Source organism: Sardina pilchardus, chromosome 18, assembly GCF_963854185.1.
Source record: "Sardina pilchardus chromosome 18, fSarPil1.1, whole genome shotgun sequence".
Lineage (NCBI taxonomy): Eukaryota > Metazoa > Chordata > Actinopteri > Clupeiformes > Clupeidae > Sardina > Sardina pilchardus.
Window position 1 is genome coordinate 23459581 of NC_085011.1, and position 14941 is coordinate 23474521.

Below are 14941 nucleotides of genomic sequence, written 5' to 3' on the forward strand. Positions count from 1 at the left end.
CGAACAGGCCCCTCGTGCATGGCATGGCATGATGCAGGCAGGCCAGACCGCCCCGAGGTCAACAGTTCACAATAATGCGGGGCTGCAAATGCACGTCTATCACGCGGCACGTTTTTTTTTTTTTTTTTTTGCACAAAGCTGAATTGCCAGATTCGTACCCAAGGCACCAGTTGTTGAGTTTACAAGCCTCACACTAATCCTTGCACAATTAAAGGATCTTATTTTATTGGTAGGATTTATGTGTATTGGGCCACAAACTAAAAAATATGAGAAAAAAAACCTGTGCCCAGCCCAGAGAATTATGTGCGGTTGCAAAGAGGCAGAATGTGTCCATGTTGCAACTACAGCATGACCATGTCAGCTACCATGTTGGCCGCTCTTTTGGGTCATCCTCCTGCCTCCATGTCTCACTAAGACCCAATTATAAATGAAGATAAAGAAATCCCTGACTGGCTTTACCCTTCCTCAGCATTTCAGCAACACAGCAGTGCCTGCAGTCAGTGTGCCTGACACCACGGCCATGGCAGCCCATCTCCCCATCTCAGCAAACCTCCAGCCCTCATCATCTTTCTTATTTTTCATTTAATGGCTTGGGCTGGTAATCCCTTTGAAAGCTGTCTCATGGGCAAGATGCATTAGTATGGTGCAGAATATTCCTAGGGAATCCAGCCACGTGACACACACACACACACACACACACACACACACACATACAAGTATGTCTACTGTGTCTCCTATCCGCACTGTGAGATAGAGCTGGCCTGCCACAGAGGGTTTATAACAAGGTTTTAAGGATCACTACCTTTAGTGTATTCTCCCGCTCGCCAGCTTCTTATGTAGCCTATCAGGTTATGTCAAATACACTCTTGCACACACTCAGCTGTTAGCAGTGGTGGAGTTAGTATTGCAGTCTGCATTTTTTTTTTTTGCACAGCTACGCATCTGCATGGAATGGAACGAACGAGCACAGTCAAGGAGTGCTCCACATTTCCTGTGTGTCCGTGGAGGACCAACTAATTATAGGTGACCACAGGTATACTACAGACCTGTACGCCCAAGAGAATCTCTCAAAAACAGAAACATGGCACCATCTGACCGAAACAGAGGTAATCTTGATGCAAGACTTGACTAACAAAGCATTGCACAATCTCAGAATATTCTAAATAAATAGTACATGTAGGCCTACTTACTAATGGAAACGTGTTTGACTTGTTTGGCCTATAGCTTGCGAGCGACCTAGGGGCTGGTGGCTTAAGACATGTTCGCCTTGGCATGTTGATTTTCCACAGCGATCGCAAATTGATCGTATCTCATCACTCAAACACCCGAGGATTATGGCATCGTGTATTCATCTATCAAGAAGAACACAGTTTGGCAGAGTTAAGAATGCCTGAAAGAAATGCTGCTAATTTTATCCAGCATATTACCTTCGTGTGTTAGCCTTTGTGTAAGCTGCACTGAACACAACTGAATAAATAGCTAATACATGTGCCACAGAGGGTTGAATTCGTCCTGGTTCAATGGGGTACATGGAAATAGCCCATAATAAACCTCCAAAGGATAATTTCCTATTTCATCTATTGTAAACCCCCATACCTCTGCGAAATTGAGCTATAGTGATGACGCACAGGCTATATAATTTCACAACAGGATTGTAAACGGACAAAAGTTATGGATTATTTCAAGGAAATATGTCTTAGGCTACTGATAAAGTTAATGAGGTGGCATATAACCTAGAAGCGTGCAAACGATTGAGTAAACAACTCTTTAAAATAAGCAGCTAATAGGCCTAGACTAAATTATTTAATTGAATGATTTTGGCGAATAGATTTTATTTTCTAAGGTGAATCCTTAATTAGGTCCTGGTGATTTTCTGTTTTAAAATGACAGCCTGGTCTACGTTTAGCACGATCAAGGGACTATTTGGCCGTCTGAAAGTGAAATTGGAGATTGACCAAAAAAAAGGGTTAATAAAAACATTCAGAATTATAAGCCATAGAGTGAACGAATTGTTATTCTGTTTCACCATATAGCCAATGCCTACATCATTTCATAGAAGTGCTAAGATTATGGAATTTGAAAAAAAAAATAATAATAATAATTTCAAGGTTAAAACTTCCAAATTCCAAGAATTGAGGTAGATTTCAGCCTACTTTTAGAAATGCTAATTGTCTGCCATTCCTCTATTCCTTGAAAAATGGCAAGCGCTCAGAGGCGGGCAGGTGTTCCACGTGAAGATGGGTCTAGTGCTCATCTTAAATTATTCCCAGGCTTGGTCGCAAATGTTTGTTTGATGCAAATTTGACAAATCCGTCGGTGTTTATGTACAGACGCGGAGCGGCAAAGGAAGGCCCGCTGAGTCTCATCGCAAGGAAGGACTGCAAAAGCAAACATGTTTAATGTTATCTTAGGCGAGCTATTTATTCAGCTGCTAGATGTTAATAATTAACACACAAAAAAACCACATATTGATGTTAATTAAAGTCGCGCTCTTGTCCTATTATTCCCTTTAAATTTCACACACAAATTAGGGATGTGTGACCTTACAAAATGCATGCCTGTGGTGTGGTGTATGATTGTTGAGTATGGCTGCTGATATGCTTATATCACTCGGCTACTGGGGACCCGATAAATGTAAACAACGTGTGACTGTTTGAGTATACAAAATTATTTCCTGCCCCTTATCTGTCCTTCTAATAGATGCGGTTTCCCAATTCCTGTCCATGAAAGAGGGACTTCTGACAGACGATTTTTTTGTTCACTGTTTTAATAACCTGCACGACAGAGGAGCCCAAACAGCCTTGCCAAGCGCAGAGTTGTTTTCTTTTCTCCCCCTCTCGCTCTCCCTTTCGTTTTAATGGGCTAATGCCTGACAGCGGCTTCGCTCTAATGTACTCCCTCTCCACATTTGACCCATTAACCCGACTCCACCCACGTAATTACCGAATCAGAAGTGGTGATACTGCTGCAGGTTATTTTGGATAAACTCGCTCGCAGCGTTACGCGGGGGAAGTAATTATCATGCTTTTACACTCTCGCATTCAATTACGACCTGATCAAATGAGCACAACAAATATTGGAAACATTTAAATGCGTATTTCTTGTTCAAAAGACACTTGCAACCAAATGCGAGATTCACTTCTCCCCCATATACCCCCATTTAGCTTCAGTTGTGTGTTGCTATCTGAAGGGAAGAGTGGATGCAATTTTATACCCATGCTTTCGTGAAGCTGGGGGCCAGTATGGGCTCACCAACCAAATTTTAATCCGGTCGAGTTAACCTTTTTAACTTCCTCATCGAGTGCAAGCGTGAGAATTCTTCACCAGAAGCCGCAGTGCAGACCAAATTAAGACAGGCAAAGGCTAAACTCTACAGAACACATCAACGTGAACAAAAAACATTATTCGACTTCACATGTAGGCCTAGTCTACAACAAACTACCGTACACGAAATAAAACGGGAAGAAATGTACGGTTTATAATCTTGTTAATTTAATCATGTTTGTGATGTTACGTGTAGAAATATGCAACGAAAAATAAATAAACAAACATCCTATTCAGTAATGCGTTCAGAATGTGGGTGTTGCACGTGAAAAACACTCCACACAAAATCCATTATAGAGTTTAGTTTTTGTTAACTGATCTTTATTTTATGGACATGATGACTGTGTAAGGGCGCTCGCCTGGGATACATTCAGAATTTCACTGGCATTTGAAACGGTGGTCTAAATCCATTATCAAAATTATCTTTTGATTAAAACAGTAAATCAAGTGCTGTTAAAATGAAACCAGTATCACCGTTGAAATTTGACCAAAGCAAATTTTGAAAAATGAATATGATGGTGTGCTGCTTCAGAGAGAAATTACACACAGCACATTCAATAATAACACTTCAAAACAATTAATGTTGTTTCTGCAATGAATTCCGTCCTGTTACTTTGTCCAAATTAAGCTAAATGACCAATTCGTTCAAATACATTATTGCAGCATATATCTTTTGCTTTTCTTAAAATATTAAATCCTTTTTAGAGTGGAATAAAAAAAACGAACAACCACACGGACAAAAGTGAAAACGGCCGAATTGTTTTCTTTGGAACATTGTGGAGAGAGATTTACATAAAACTCGTTTGCAATGTCTTAAACCATTCCAAATCCAGTAAAACACCAACTAAATGTGGTCACTGTAACTGACCCAAATACATATTTACACATTTCAGCTCCCTTACGCAGCTGACTAAAAATCTCTTTCGTCCTAAAAATAACCCATTTAAGAAAAAAAGGAACGGCAGAAACTATACAGTTTTGGGATTAGGATGGAGGTAAGCAGGCCACTGAACTGTCAGCGTCGCTGTGCAAGGGAAGAAAAAACAACTGTATTCCATATCACTTAGGAGAGAAGGGCACATTGAAGAGGTGGGCTGGTGGCTGCTGACGTTTAGTCGAAACAACATTATCTTTTTAACATGTCCAGCATTTGCAAGGGCTTCCCAGGGCATTTTTGTATCACAATTCTTCATTGACAAAAGTAAAAAGGAAACTTTTTAAATTTTATTTTAATCTTAGTCCATAGTCTTCCAATGTCACTGATTTCTTTCCCGGGCAGGGGTTTGTCTTTTTTTTAAAAAGTTGGTGAACATCTAACTATTTTGTTAAGTTTATAAGTTCATATACTTTTTTTTTTTTTTTAAAACAACACACTATGAAAAACAAGAGGGCTGAAGAAGGGGAAGCAAGAGGAAGGGAGGGAAAAAAAAGAAAAAAAAATCACAAGACTTGGAATCTCCAGGAAGTCTGGTCTTTGTAGTCCAGACAGTCTGTGGCGTTGAAGTTGAGTTTCCACGAGGAGGCGGTTTGTTCTTTGTAATCCAGGCAGTCAGAGGAGTTGAAGGCCAGTCCCGCGCCACTGTAGGCCTGGTGGTGGTGATGGTGGTGGTGGTGGTGCCCTGAGGACTGGCTGATGTGGTGGTGGGGGTGTCCGGACATGGAGGAGGCCGTCATAGGGCTGAGTTGGTGCGGGTGGTGGTGAGAGTGCATAGGGGCCAAGTAGGAGCCACAGTCCACTCCACTGAAGTAGGAGCCGGATGGGGCCGGGTAGCCCTGGCTGTAGCCGGCCGGCTGGTTGTAGGACATGGGGTAAGAGGAGCCGGCCGAGCCGGAGACGGAGCGCTGCATGCAGGACGCATTGGCGGGGGCCACGGGCTCGGGCAGAGTGACCGGGGGAGCCGGGGCCGAACCCGGGGAGATGGCCGGGCTCCAGATGGAGGAGACGGTGCTGATGGAGGTAGATGTGCTGCTGATGCCCGCGTTGGCACCTGCGCCGCCGCCGCCGTTGTTGCCGTTGTTGCCGTTGCCCGTGGACGAGCTGGAGCTGGACGAGGAGCCCGCGCTGGAGACGGCCGGCGGGGTGAACTGCCCGCTGCTCTCGGAGCCCGTGCTCTCGCGCGTGGGGGACGACTTCTTCTTGGGCGGCCGGGCCTTGGCATTGCTGCCACTCTGCTGCTGCTGTCTGCACTTGGCCCGCCGGTTCTTGAACCAGACCTGAGGAGAGAGAGAGAGAGAGAGAACCACATTTCAGTTAATGATTCTTCAGGAACGCAGGGAGAGAATCAGTCCTTTGATGTACATCTGAAGGACAAGGGAGACAGCCATTGTACTTCATTACTGTGGAAAATTGGTGGCTATTAGTTATTACCCATTACCAACATTAATTCAGATCCAGGCTTCTTTTTCTACAGTCTGGCTCTGACTTCATACTATGTAGACGCCACCAAGATAACAGGCTATTGAGTTTCCCCTCAGTGATGGGTAATCCAATCGTTTGTAGAGGGTCTACTCATGTAAGGCATTTTGTTTCACACAAATATGCAGGGGAAGTAGGCTATAATTGCTTTTCCAAAAATAACACTCCCCCCCCTCCAAAATATTTTGCCACGCTTTACAATCTACATAAAATCATGTGAAATACCCAGTGTCCAATTTCCTCCAAGTACAAAAAAAATTGAGTGGCAAAAATGTTGCAATTAGAAAAACAATCTTTATGTGTAATTGCAACGCCACTAATTCGGTTACTTACATTAGCTAAAATTGATAATCCTCTACCGACCCCGTTCGTGCAATTTATTACAGATGTTTCTTTGTTCTAAGAACAGAAACAATCTGCAAATTTATAGGAAGGTAGGTGGCAGTGCTCTAGGGATTTTTACACCGGATTTGTAGCCTTCATGGCCCACTAAACGATTCAGTTGGCAGAAGTTTTATATCAACACTTCACAAATAAATGTTTTCTACAGTCACAAGAGGGGGCCAGTGAGCAGGTTCTTAAGGTCACGTAACGTTGGCCTACAGCTTCATTGGGATAAGCCACATAGTAAGCGATTGTTGAATTCCTAAGAAGTAGAAATGCATCGATTAATACTTTGAAAGAGTCAGTTACCTGCACTCTAGACTCAGGAAGGTTTATTTTCAGCGCCACCTCTTCCCTCATGAAAATATCGGGGTAGCGCGTTTTGCCGAAGAGGGCCTCAAGAATGTCCAGCTGTGAACGCGTAAATGTAGTCCGTTCTCGACGCTGTTTTCTGGGAGTTGCTGAAGTACAAAAAAGAATATCACAAAGTTAATCACAAAATTGTACCATTTTGGTTACTGACAAGCCCATGTCCCATTTGTAATTATAAAAACAAAACAGCCGACCGTCTAAAATAGATTGTAGACCGACATTAATAACGTCTGGCTAGACGGCTAGGTCCAGGAGAATATAGCCTTCCAAAGCATCAGCACAATTCAAGGGTCAGATACTTGTAAAGCCTAGACCCAGCAGCAATTATATTTCACAAGTGAAATCGTGAGGAAGTTATCCATTATTTATTTTACTGTGACAAAACGTAGGCCTACAATAACGTCCTTGGGAATTATTTTAGACGCACTTTCAGATATCATGTAGCCTATTTGCTGACTTTTACTGGCTGTAGTGACTCATATCCCGCGCGTCAACGGCAAGTTCAAACAGGGCAAGGTTAAATATATACCCTAAGTGGGGTTAGACTTTGACGTAAAGCGATGGCTCACCTGGGTACCCCACAGAAGGATGTAGCAGGTCCATTGCGGCTCCGCTCAGCCCCAGGCCGTTCATGGCGTAGGGGGGCTGTTTGAGGTATGACATCATGCTAGAGGCAGTCACGGGTCCCCCCAGATCTTGCCAATAGTTCGATTTGCCCCGATGTTGCAGCTTGCCGGAGAAAACGTCCCAAGTAAAAACTCTAAAATTGAGAAAAGCCATTATTTGCAAAATTGTACACCGTGATGCATGGATGTGAACGCCTAACATGCGAGGCGATCAAACAAATGAGGCTAAAATTAAAATAGAAAAAGTTGTGGGGGCAACTAGGCTACTGCATATAGCCTACAATAGCTGGACTATTACGGCACGTTCATTTGCAATTAGGCTATTAGTCAGAGAGATTTTAATGTTTTGTTCTGCAGGATACAAAATGTAAAATCCCGGAGGTGAACACGAATGATCTACATTGATTTCACAAAATATTTTACAAGTCGAGTTACAGAAATCAATGTTCTAAACGAAATTACAATGGTCATCAATAGTTATGCCATCCAAATGTGCTGAGCAAAATTACTCCTTAGAATGAGTAACTGGGATCACCTCATTTTTGTAAGTCATGTTTCTGTTTGTAGGTATTTATGGTGAGCAAATAATTTATAGCGTCCAAAGATAATGATTTCAGAAGATTGCGATTTCGATAGCCTACATCATTTCGGGGAGACTAGAACCTCCAGAAATGTCTGATGCGTAGACTACCCACTGAAACCCGTCGGACTTGGAAACTTCCATTGTATATATTGGCCTTTATCAAAAAGAACAAGGACGCCAGCAAAACAAAATAGTGCAAATAATGAAAAAGAAACATTTTATTTGTTCCTTAGGTTTAGGACAGGTTTTGGAACGGCAATGTAGTCTAAACTTACTTGGCCAAAATATAGTGAGGCCTATAGAGCGCCAGTAGATTTTCTAAATTTTTACATTATAGGCTACACGTTAATACATTGTATGACTATCGGAAGACTCAACAGACTTTAACCTATAAACTATTATTTATTAACAGATGTTAAACCAAAGTTTCAAAATCCCAAGCTTATTAGGCTACAATCTTCTAAGCAATGGGGGAAATATTAAGCTCTAACCTGTGATCTGAAACAGTAACAGAGCTTGTGTTTGTATGGAGTGTGAGACAAATTATTGTCACACCTCTAATTAAGAACTATTTTAAGCTCAGACAAAAACTAATACACCAAATTATTTTGTTAATGGGCGGAAGCTCCGTATCTCTTCTGCTAGTGGAATCATTTGCCCCTTGCTGAGAAACCCAAACCAGGTCTTGAGTGTGTATTCGGACATCTCTTGAACAACATTTCCAGCTGTAAGACCGATTTAAAAAGACGAGAGATCTTAGTGCAAATGAACCCAATTGCAATTTAGATTAGACCTCTAGGGAAAACGTTTAAGCAGCGGCCTTATCAGTAAAATAAATTAAAACCAAAACACGCCTCTCCAATTATCCTCTAGTGTAGACGTTCAAAATGGGAATTGGTGGCCAATAGCGGTTTACAAAATAAAATAAATACACGGGCTGTAGGCCTTCATTTACACTGTTTTCTTTTATTTTATGTATTCTGAAGTGTTCTAAGACAATTTAGTAACGACAAATAAATTCATTATGGGCTACTCATATTTAGAGCCATTAAGTGAAAAGGAGGGCACAACCTTAAATATAACATTTAACTTCTAGGCTATAACAAGTTTATTAAAACAAAACGGCCAACGCTTCCTCCCGAGAGAATGGCTCATCGCCATGCATGAACTGTAGTCTGGATTCCGATTTCCGTCTTTAAACGCAAGTCAGCGCCAACTAAATAATGCAAGTAAACCTGAACATTTGAAACGGCCCAGAAGCATTTAAAATATTTGCTTACCTGTTTCTCTCTCCCTCCGTACCCTCCTTTTCACCTCAGGTGAGGGCTGATCAAAACCCTTAACGATTAAAAATTATCCACCAATGGAGGAAGGTCGACAGCAACACCGGAGAACTTCAGTAGCTCGAACTCAAATGAACAGGCGAACTCTGAAACAGTCGTTAAAATGCACGCATGCAAAATGTGTTGATATGGAGCACGTGTTCAGTCGTTGTATTTCTCTGCTGTAGCCAAGTCATCGAATGTTTCCGGGGTTTAAAACCAAATAAAAACTCATTTGCTTTGGCTGGTCGGTTGTGTCTGTCACTGTGTTAAGGTGATTGCAAATGTAGACGGATGGAGATTGATCACCTTCTCCCTATCCTGCCCCTCTATGAGCGTAGGACAACTGCAGATCCGCCCATAGGAGCCAATCCTCTCTCCACCTCCGTTTGACAGACAGCAGAAATAGCCATTCCGGGTGCGCAGAAGCAAAACATTCCCACCACAGCCTGACTGAGGGCAACAAAAACCTGCATGGTCGGAAAGATTTTTTAAAAGAACAAAATACTGAAATCTAACAAGCGTTTGAAAATTAGCATGGATTTATAAGTCGTATTGGGTCATCACACGCATAATGTTGAGCCAAAACGAAAGGCATTATGAAGAACAAATTCATGTTTGTTTAAACTGGAATGATTGAAGCAGATGAGTGCTTCAGACAGTGCAGCCAATAAAAAGTAGTCTGGTTCTGCTTTCATCTACGTGCTTTTAACAGAGGGTATGTGGGAAAAGTGGAAATAAAAAGGTAAAGGCATCGCTGGCCTATTGCTTATTTGAATTAGTTAAGTATTTGGGCGTTTTACAATAAATACAAATACAAAGAGCGCAGGCCACACAATAATATATCGAGAGGACGTCATAGTTTCAGTAGCCTAGTATTTTTATTTGAATAGCAGTCTGTATCCAAATGTTTTGAATTTGCAAGATTTTTTCATCTAATGCATGGTTACATCGCGGATTATCCGTTAAGTATTTACAGTGGTGGAATAGCCTTTTACTATGTTTTTATAGAAGTATTTTAAAAGTAGGCTAGTAGCCTTAGTCACTGTGTCTAATTTGTATAGAGTTTGGGTAGGCCTACAGAATGTGTGACGTTAATCGGAATAGCTCGTGGTTAACCCTAATGCAACTTTGGCTATTCCATGATTCACTCCACATATTTTTGGTAGGTATGCTAAAGCTTATAAACTTAGATCAAATGTATCTATGACATTTTCGCTGGTTTTGGCGATGCCAAACAATATACGGTGGGCCTACATAGCTAGAAAGTTTAATTTATCCATTTTATATCTACTTTCTTCTTCTTCTTTTTTATTGTATTCCAATCTCATGAATATTAATGGAGGTCTAATCCCCACTTAGAATTACATTTCAGAATAGTCGGCGTAAAGTTTAATAGGGACAGAGTCCTTTACCACGCGGAGGGGAGATGTGAAAAGAATTGGAGAAAAACTCAGCCGTTCCAGAAAATAAATGAAACCAACGCGAGAGAATCGGCACCTCGAAATCAAAGAAAGCACTTTTCAAGCCTCACTTTCCCAAAGAAATGGCAATAAAATACGGTAACAGAATATCATGGAGGGCGCACTGTTTCCTTAACTGTTTCTCAAAGGGTCGGTGAGATGCTCTGAGGACCTTAATAAGGCTTCGGTCGCTCCCTTTGTTGATGTCACTAAATCAACTCATTCTAATTGAGGCCTGAGCTGAAAGCGAGCTAATGTTCAAAGCAAGTGACCGCCGTAGGAACGAAATTACATTTTTACTATATGGGCCGCCCAATCAAAGGCCGGATTTACACGTTCCTCTATACATTTCTAAAGTCATTGACAAAAGTACTCTTAGGAAGAACAGGGATGCCTCTGCAATGCCATCAGTGGATAGAAGTAAAGAAAAAGTTATTGGAAGTTGTGCATAGGCCTGCACCTGCACAATAGCGCATCATGCACACATCAAAACGTTTTGCAAACTTAAAAAAGATTATTTTTTTTAAAAGAAAATGACAAATTGACAGGGCAGGCCTATCGCCTTGATATGTTAGGAGAGTGGATTCTCCATGTTCTCAAATAATGATTTTCACAGTAAAATTCTGCACGAGCCCTTAACAAAGCGTGTCTTTAGAACACAAAAGAGCAGCATTATTCTGACAATTCCCAAGATTTCATGTTTTTAAAAAGCTCTGACGTGGTTAAGGCGCTGTGATAAACCCCAGAACAAGTATCAAGCTATCAAGTTGCAGGAACCTTTTGTAATAAGAGTATTTTGTCTAATCCCAAATTGCAGTCGAATTTTCTTAATGCTGAGCTCGTAAAGCTCGGGATTAGGGGAGGCAAAGAGAGGAGGGGGAAAAGTTTGGTCTCTCTAGCCGGCAAGATTGGAGCAGGTCGCGGATGTTGTCGGCGCTTATTAAAGGGATGATGCATAAAATACGATATTGTAAGAGCCCTGTGCAAGGAGGATCGCCCGTGTTTTCCCTTGGTACATTTTAGTGAGCGGGAAGGAGCTTCGACGGTCGAGGCTTTGGTGAAATCCCACTGATCAACACCTGCGAGGTGAGGCCACGGACTTCAAAGTGCGCACATCCACAACCAGGGCCAGGAGATCACCCATTCGCACACATGGATCCACATTTCTCAGCGCCGAGATGGAGAACTGGCTTTTTCACCATGCGCCATGCCCAGAAAAGCGCTTACTATTGCGGCAGTGACCTACTATAAAAGTTTTTAACGTTTAGATTTAATGGCATTATGCATATATATATATTTACTGCAATGGAGGGATGGTGGAAAGATCTCCAGGTAAGAGACCTCTGAACTCTCTATAAAAACATGTTACAATGTTATTTGTCATATTTCGTAGATACTGCGTTATTTTGTTTATTTAGACCACTTACTATTAACGCCACGTTTTCAGTTATTTTTGTGATTTGACCACAACTGTATTCAATTATGTAAACGCGTATAAATGATATAATTATCTCCATTATGAATTCAAATGGCATATGGCTTGTTAAACAACATATTTAACAAGCATAACCTATTAAACTAAATATTTTTGCACAGAAGGCTAAACCGTGCAAAGATAATGTGGGACTCTTAATAAGGGGAATGATACTTAAAATAGCCAGTTCCACTTTTAGTGTAGCCTAACATTTCTTTATCTTTGTCATTTTGCATCACACCAAATTCAGAGATGAAACATTTCTCACATAAACTTTACATTACCTTACTATCCCACAGTATAGCCCTAATAATAGTTGTCGAGGTAAAAAGAAATACCGACTGCTGCGTTATTTTTTTTCGGGACAAAGGAAAGTTGATATCATTTGGATTTCACAGAGCATGCTGATGTTGTAATGCATACAAAATATCCCAATCATATTCTCCCCACTAACTGAGTGAAACTATATGATTAGTTAAGGCAACAAACAAATGCCCTTCACCGGGGTCTAATCGTTTGTGAGCGCCATTTAGTGCGCTCCATTCAGGAGATTATAGTCATCCGCGATAACTGCGGAATAATAAAAAACAAAAAAAACAAAAGCGCCTTAGGGGGACATCATATGGATGTACAGTCGGACCCAAGCAGGGAAGCGATCAGCAAATTAATTTGAAAGTATTAGAAAGGCCAGGGAGGACGTCTGCTGTCAAAACTTATTGGGCATGTTTAATCGTGGATGCGAGGCTGCGACGATGGGTACTCGGCAGTCAGTCAAGAGGCGTCTCTTTGCTGCAGCCCCTCTCTCCGCGGCGTGAAAAATATGCGAGAGAAAACAGATGTTCTGTACAAAGTGATTCGGCCTAATCTGCCTCAGAGGAGCCGCAACTCGCCATCGACCTCAAACAAAACAAATGCAAATACTAATTTATAAATAGCCATAAAGCGCTTGGGAATTCGCCTGATCAGTGCATTGTAGACTAAACATGCTCTCTTGTGATGATGCCATTGACATACCTGCTTTGGGAATCAAATATGATGGCCTATCTGAAACAATTAGGCTAGATTCAAATTCAATAAAGTACACCTGACTTAGAAAACAAATGCAAATTCAAAACAGGTAGCCTACTTTTATAAACAAATAATTGGATAACTTTTTATTTTTATTGTCAAATGATGGGATTGCCATTTTGATTCATGTGGATATCTGGCAAAGTAATTATGCAACATGCCGTTACTTATTGACGCAGATGCAACCCACGAACAAATAAAAATACAAAGAGAAAAAGATAGACTGTAATATAACATGATATATAAGCTTCGATAACCGCCTGATCTACACGCATCAGAGCGCTATTGACTAAAGTGGCATTAAAAATAAATAGCTTGAGATAAAATCAACTTAAATAATTTATTCATGACATTTTGATGTTGCTCGCAGGTCCTCTTGGTCTCTCACCGGTGTATTTAGGTTGAATCACAAAGTTGTACAGAAGGCATGTTTGAGTATGAAAGCATTGGGATTTTTATTGATGACTGGTATTTTATGACATTGGAATAAATAAACAGGTAAATGCTTGCACAATAATACAGCTGCAACAGATGTGAAAAAAAACCCCAGTGAGGCTTGCAAATGAAATGATAATTCTCTTCTTTAAAGTTTACAATAAATATAAACAACCTCCTTGAGCAAATGCACATGATGTTAGTTACTTTAGTTGTGGCTCAAAGGGCACACCGCAATAAATAATTACTCTGCTCTCTGCTGAATGTGGAAATTAAAGTATTTTTCCCCTGCTGCAAGCTATCTCAGACTAGTGATGAAAAATATACAACAAGATAGTCCGCTCCCGGGTCTACAGTCCATGCATTGTGGCTCTGCACCACAGAAAAATTTGGTAAACTGTGTTCAAGCACAAAATAAAAGTCACAAAAGCCACAGAGTAATGTCTGCTTTCTGAAATGCACCACATGGCCCTTTTTAAATGTTTCATTTGTAAAACCCTAAAATCTAGAGTACTTTAAAAGCTCATCAAGTAACAAACATTGCTTGCAAATGAACGAGGACAGTATTAGTTGTGTTCATCTTGTTTTGTCAGTTTGAAATTATATGATTTCCTTTTGAAATGTAGTCCCATAAAATTATGGTAATAAAAGACCCCCAGATAAAACAACTTGTGCTGTACCTACATTTTTTTTTCTTAAAAACAAGTCCCACTGTCAGGATTAAAACACATTCAGACTGACAAGGCCATATGCGTCTGTAGAAACCATTCTGATTCAAATTCAAAAGCTGCTTAATACCCCTACCCCCCACCCCACCCCCTTCTCGAAGAATCAGTACACAGTATTTCTGATTCAAGATAAGTTTTGCACTGGGGCTGTGTGTGTGTGTGTGTGTGTGTGTGTGTGTGTGTGTGTGTGTGACATACAAGTACCTTGTTTGACAAAGCAAACAAAAAAGAAACAAAAAATGATATATATTTTATAAGTGGAAGAAATGTTCTCAGTATAAACTCAGTACAAAGCATGAGAGGGCGGACACATGAAACCCTCTTCTAAGTTTGCTCTGCCCTGGAGATAAAGGACTGGATCTTTTTTTTTTTTCAAAGGGTCACATGTCATAAAATTAAATGAAACAATGGGGGCATCTCAAAATCTCTACTGCTGATGAATCTCTTTACATACGTACTAAAAAATAACTGTCGTATTGTTGTTTTCCTCCACAAACAAACAAACAAACAAACAAACAAACAAAACAAGAAAGGATGACAATCATTGAAGGACACACTTCTCTTCTTTCTTGGCCATCTTGCCCTTGTTCTGCTCCAGAGTTCTCTCCAGGTGCTCGTCCTCCTCCTCGGCTCTGAGGACACACAGAAGACAGAGACACGTGTGGGCACGGATGCAGGAGACACGTGTGTGTGTGTGTGTGTGTGGGTGGACATGGACACACAAGGACAGACTTGGACACGGGGGA

General features: G+C 41.0%; 2 protein-coding genes across 3 annotated transcripts in view; both read right to left on the reverse strand.

Moving 5' to 3' along the window:
- Positions 1-3621: 3621 nt before the first annotated feature.
- Positions 3622-9301, reverse strand: otx1 (orthodenticle homeobox 1). Its single transcript, XM_062519409.1, has 4 exons — positions 8986-9301; positions 7066-7256; positions 6434-6585; positions 3622-5538 (listed from the first exon to the last, which is right to left on the reverse strand). Exons 2-4 carry the CDS (start codon positions 7160-7162, stop codon positions 4765-4767), a joined length of 1023 nt encoding a protein of 340 aa, XP_062375393.1. The 5' UTR covers positions 7163-7256; positions 8986-9301; the 3' UTR covers positions 3622-4764.
- A 4161-nt stretch (positions 9302-13462) lies between these two features.
- ehbp1 (EH domain binding protein 1) overlaps positions 13463-14941 on the reverse strand; it is a 165161-nt gene continuing 163682 nt past the window's right edge. For both annotated transcript variants that reach the window (XM_062519094.1, XM_062519093.1), the window contains exon 24: positions 13463-14827. In XM_062519094.1, the coding sequence (XP_062375078.1) occupies positions 14737-14827 (91 nt within the window). In that variant the 3' untranslated portion in view covers positions 13463-14736. The remainder of the gene's footprint in view (positions 14828-14941) is intronic.

Excerpts from the sequence above, each read along its gene's own strand:
- otx1 (XM_062519409.1), bottom strand. The coding sequence starts at position 7,162 with ATGATGTCATACCTCAAACAGCCCCCCTACGCCATGAACGGCCTGGGG. Across the intron at positions 6,586-7,065 it reads TCCTTCTGTGGGGTACCCAG|CAACTCCCAGAAAACAGCGT; the intron begins GTGAGCCATCGC and ends TTTGTACTTCAG. Across the intron at positions 5,539-6,433 it reads TTCCTGAGTCTAGAGTGCAG|GTCTGGTTCAAGAACCGGCG; the intron begins GTAACTGACTCT and ends CTCTCTCCTCAG.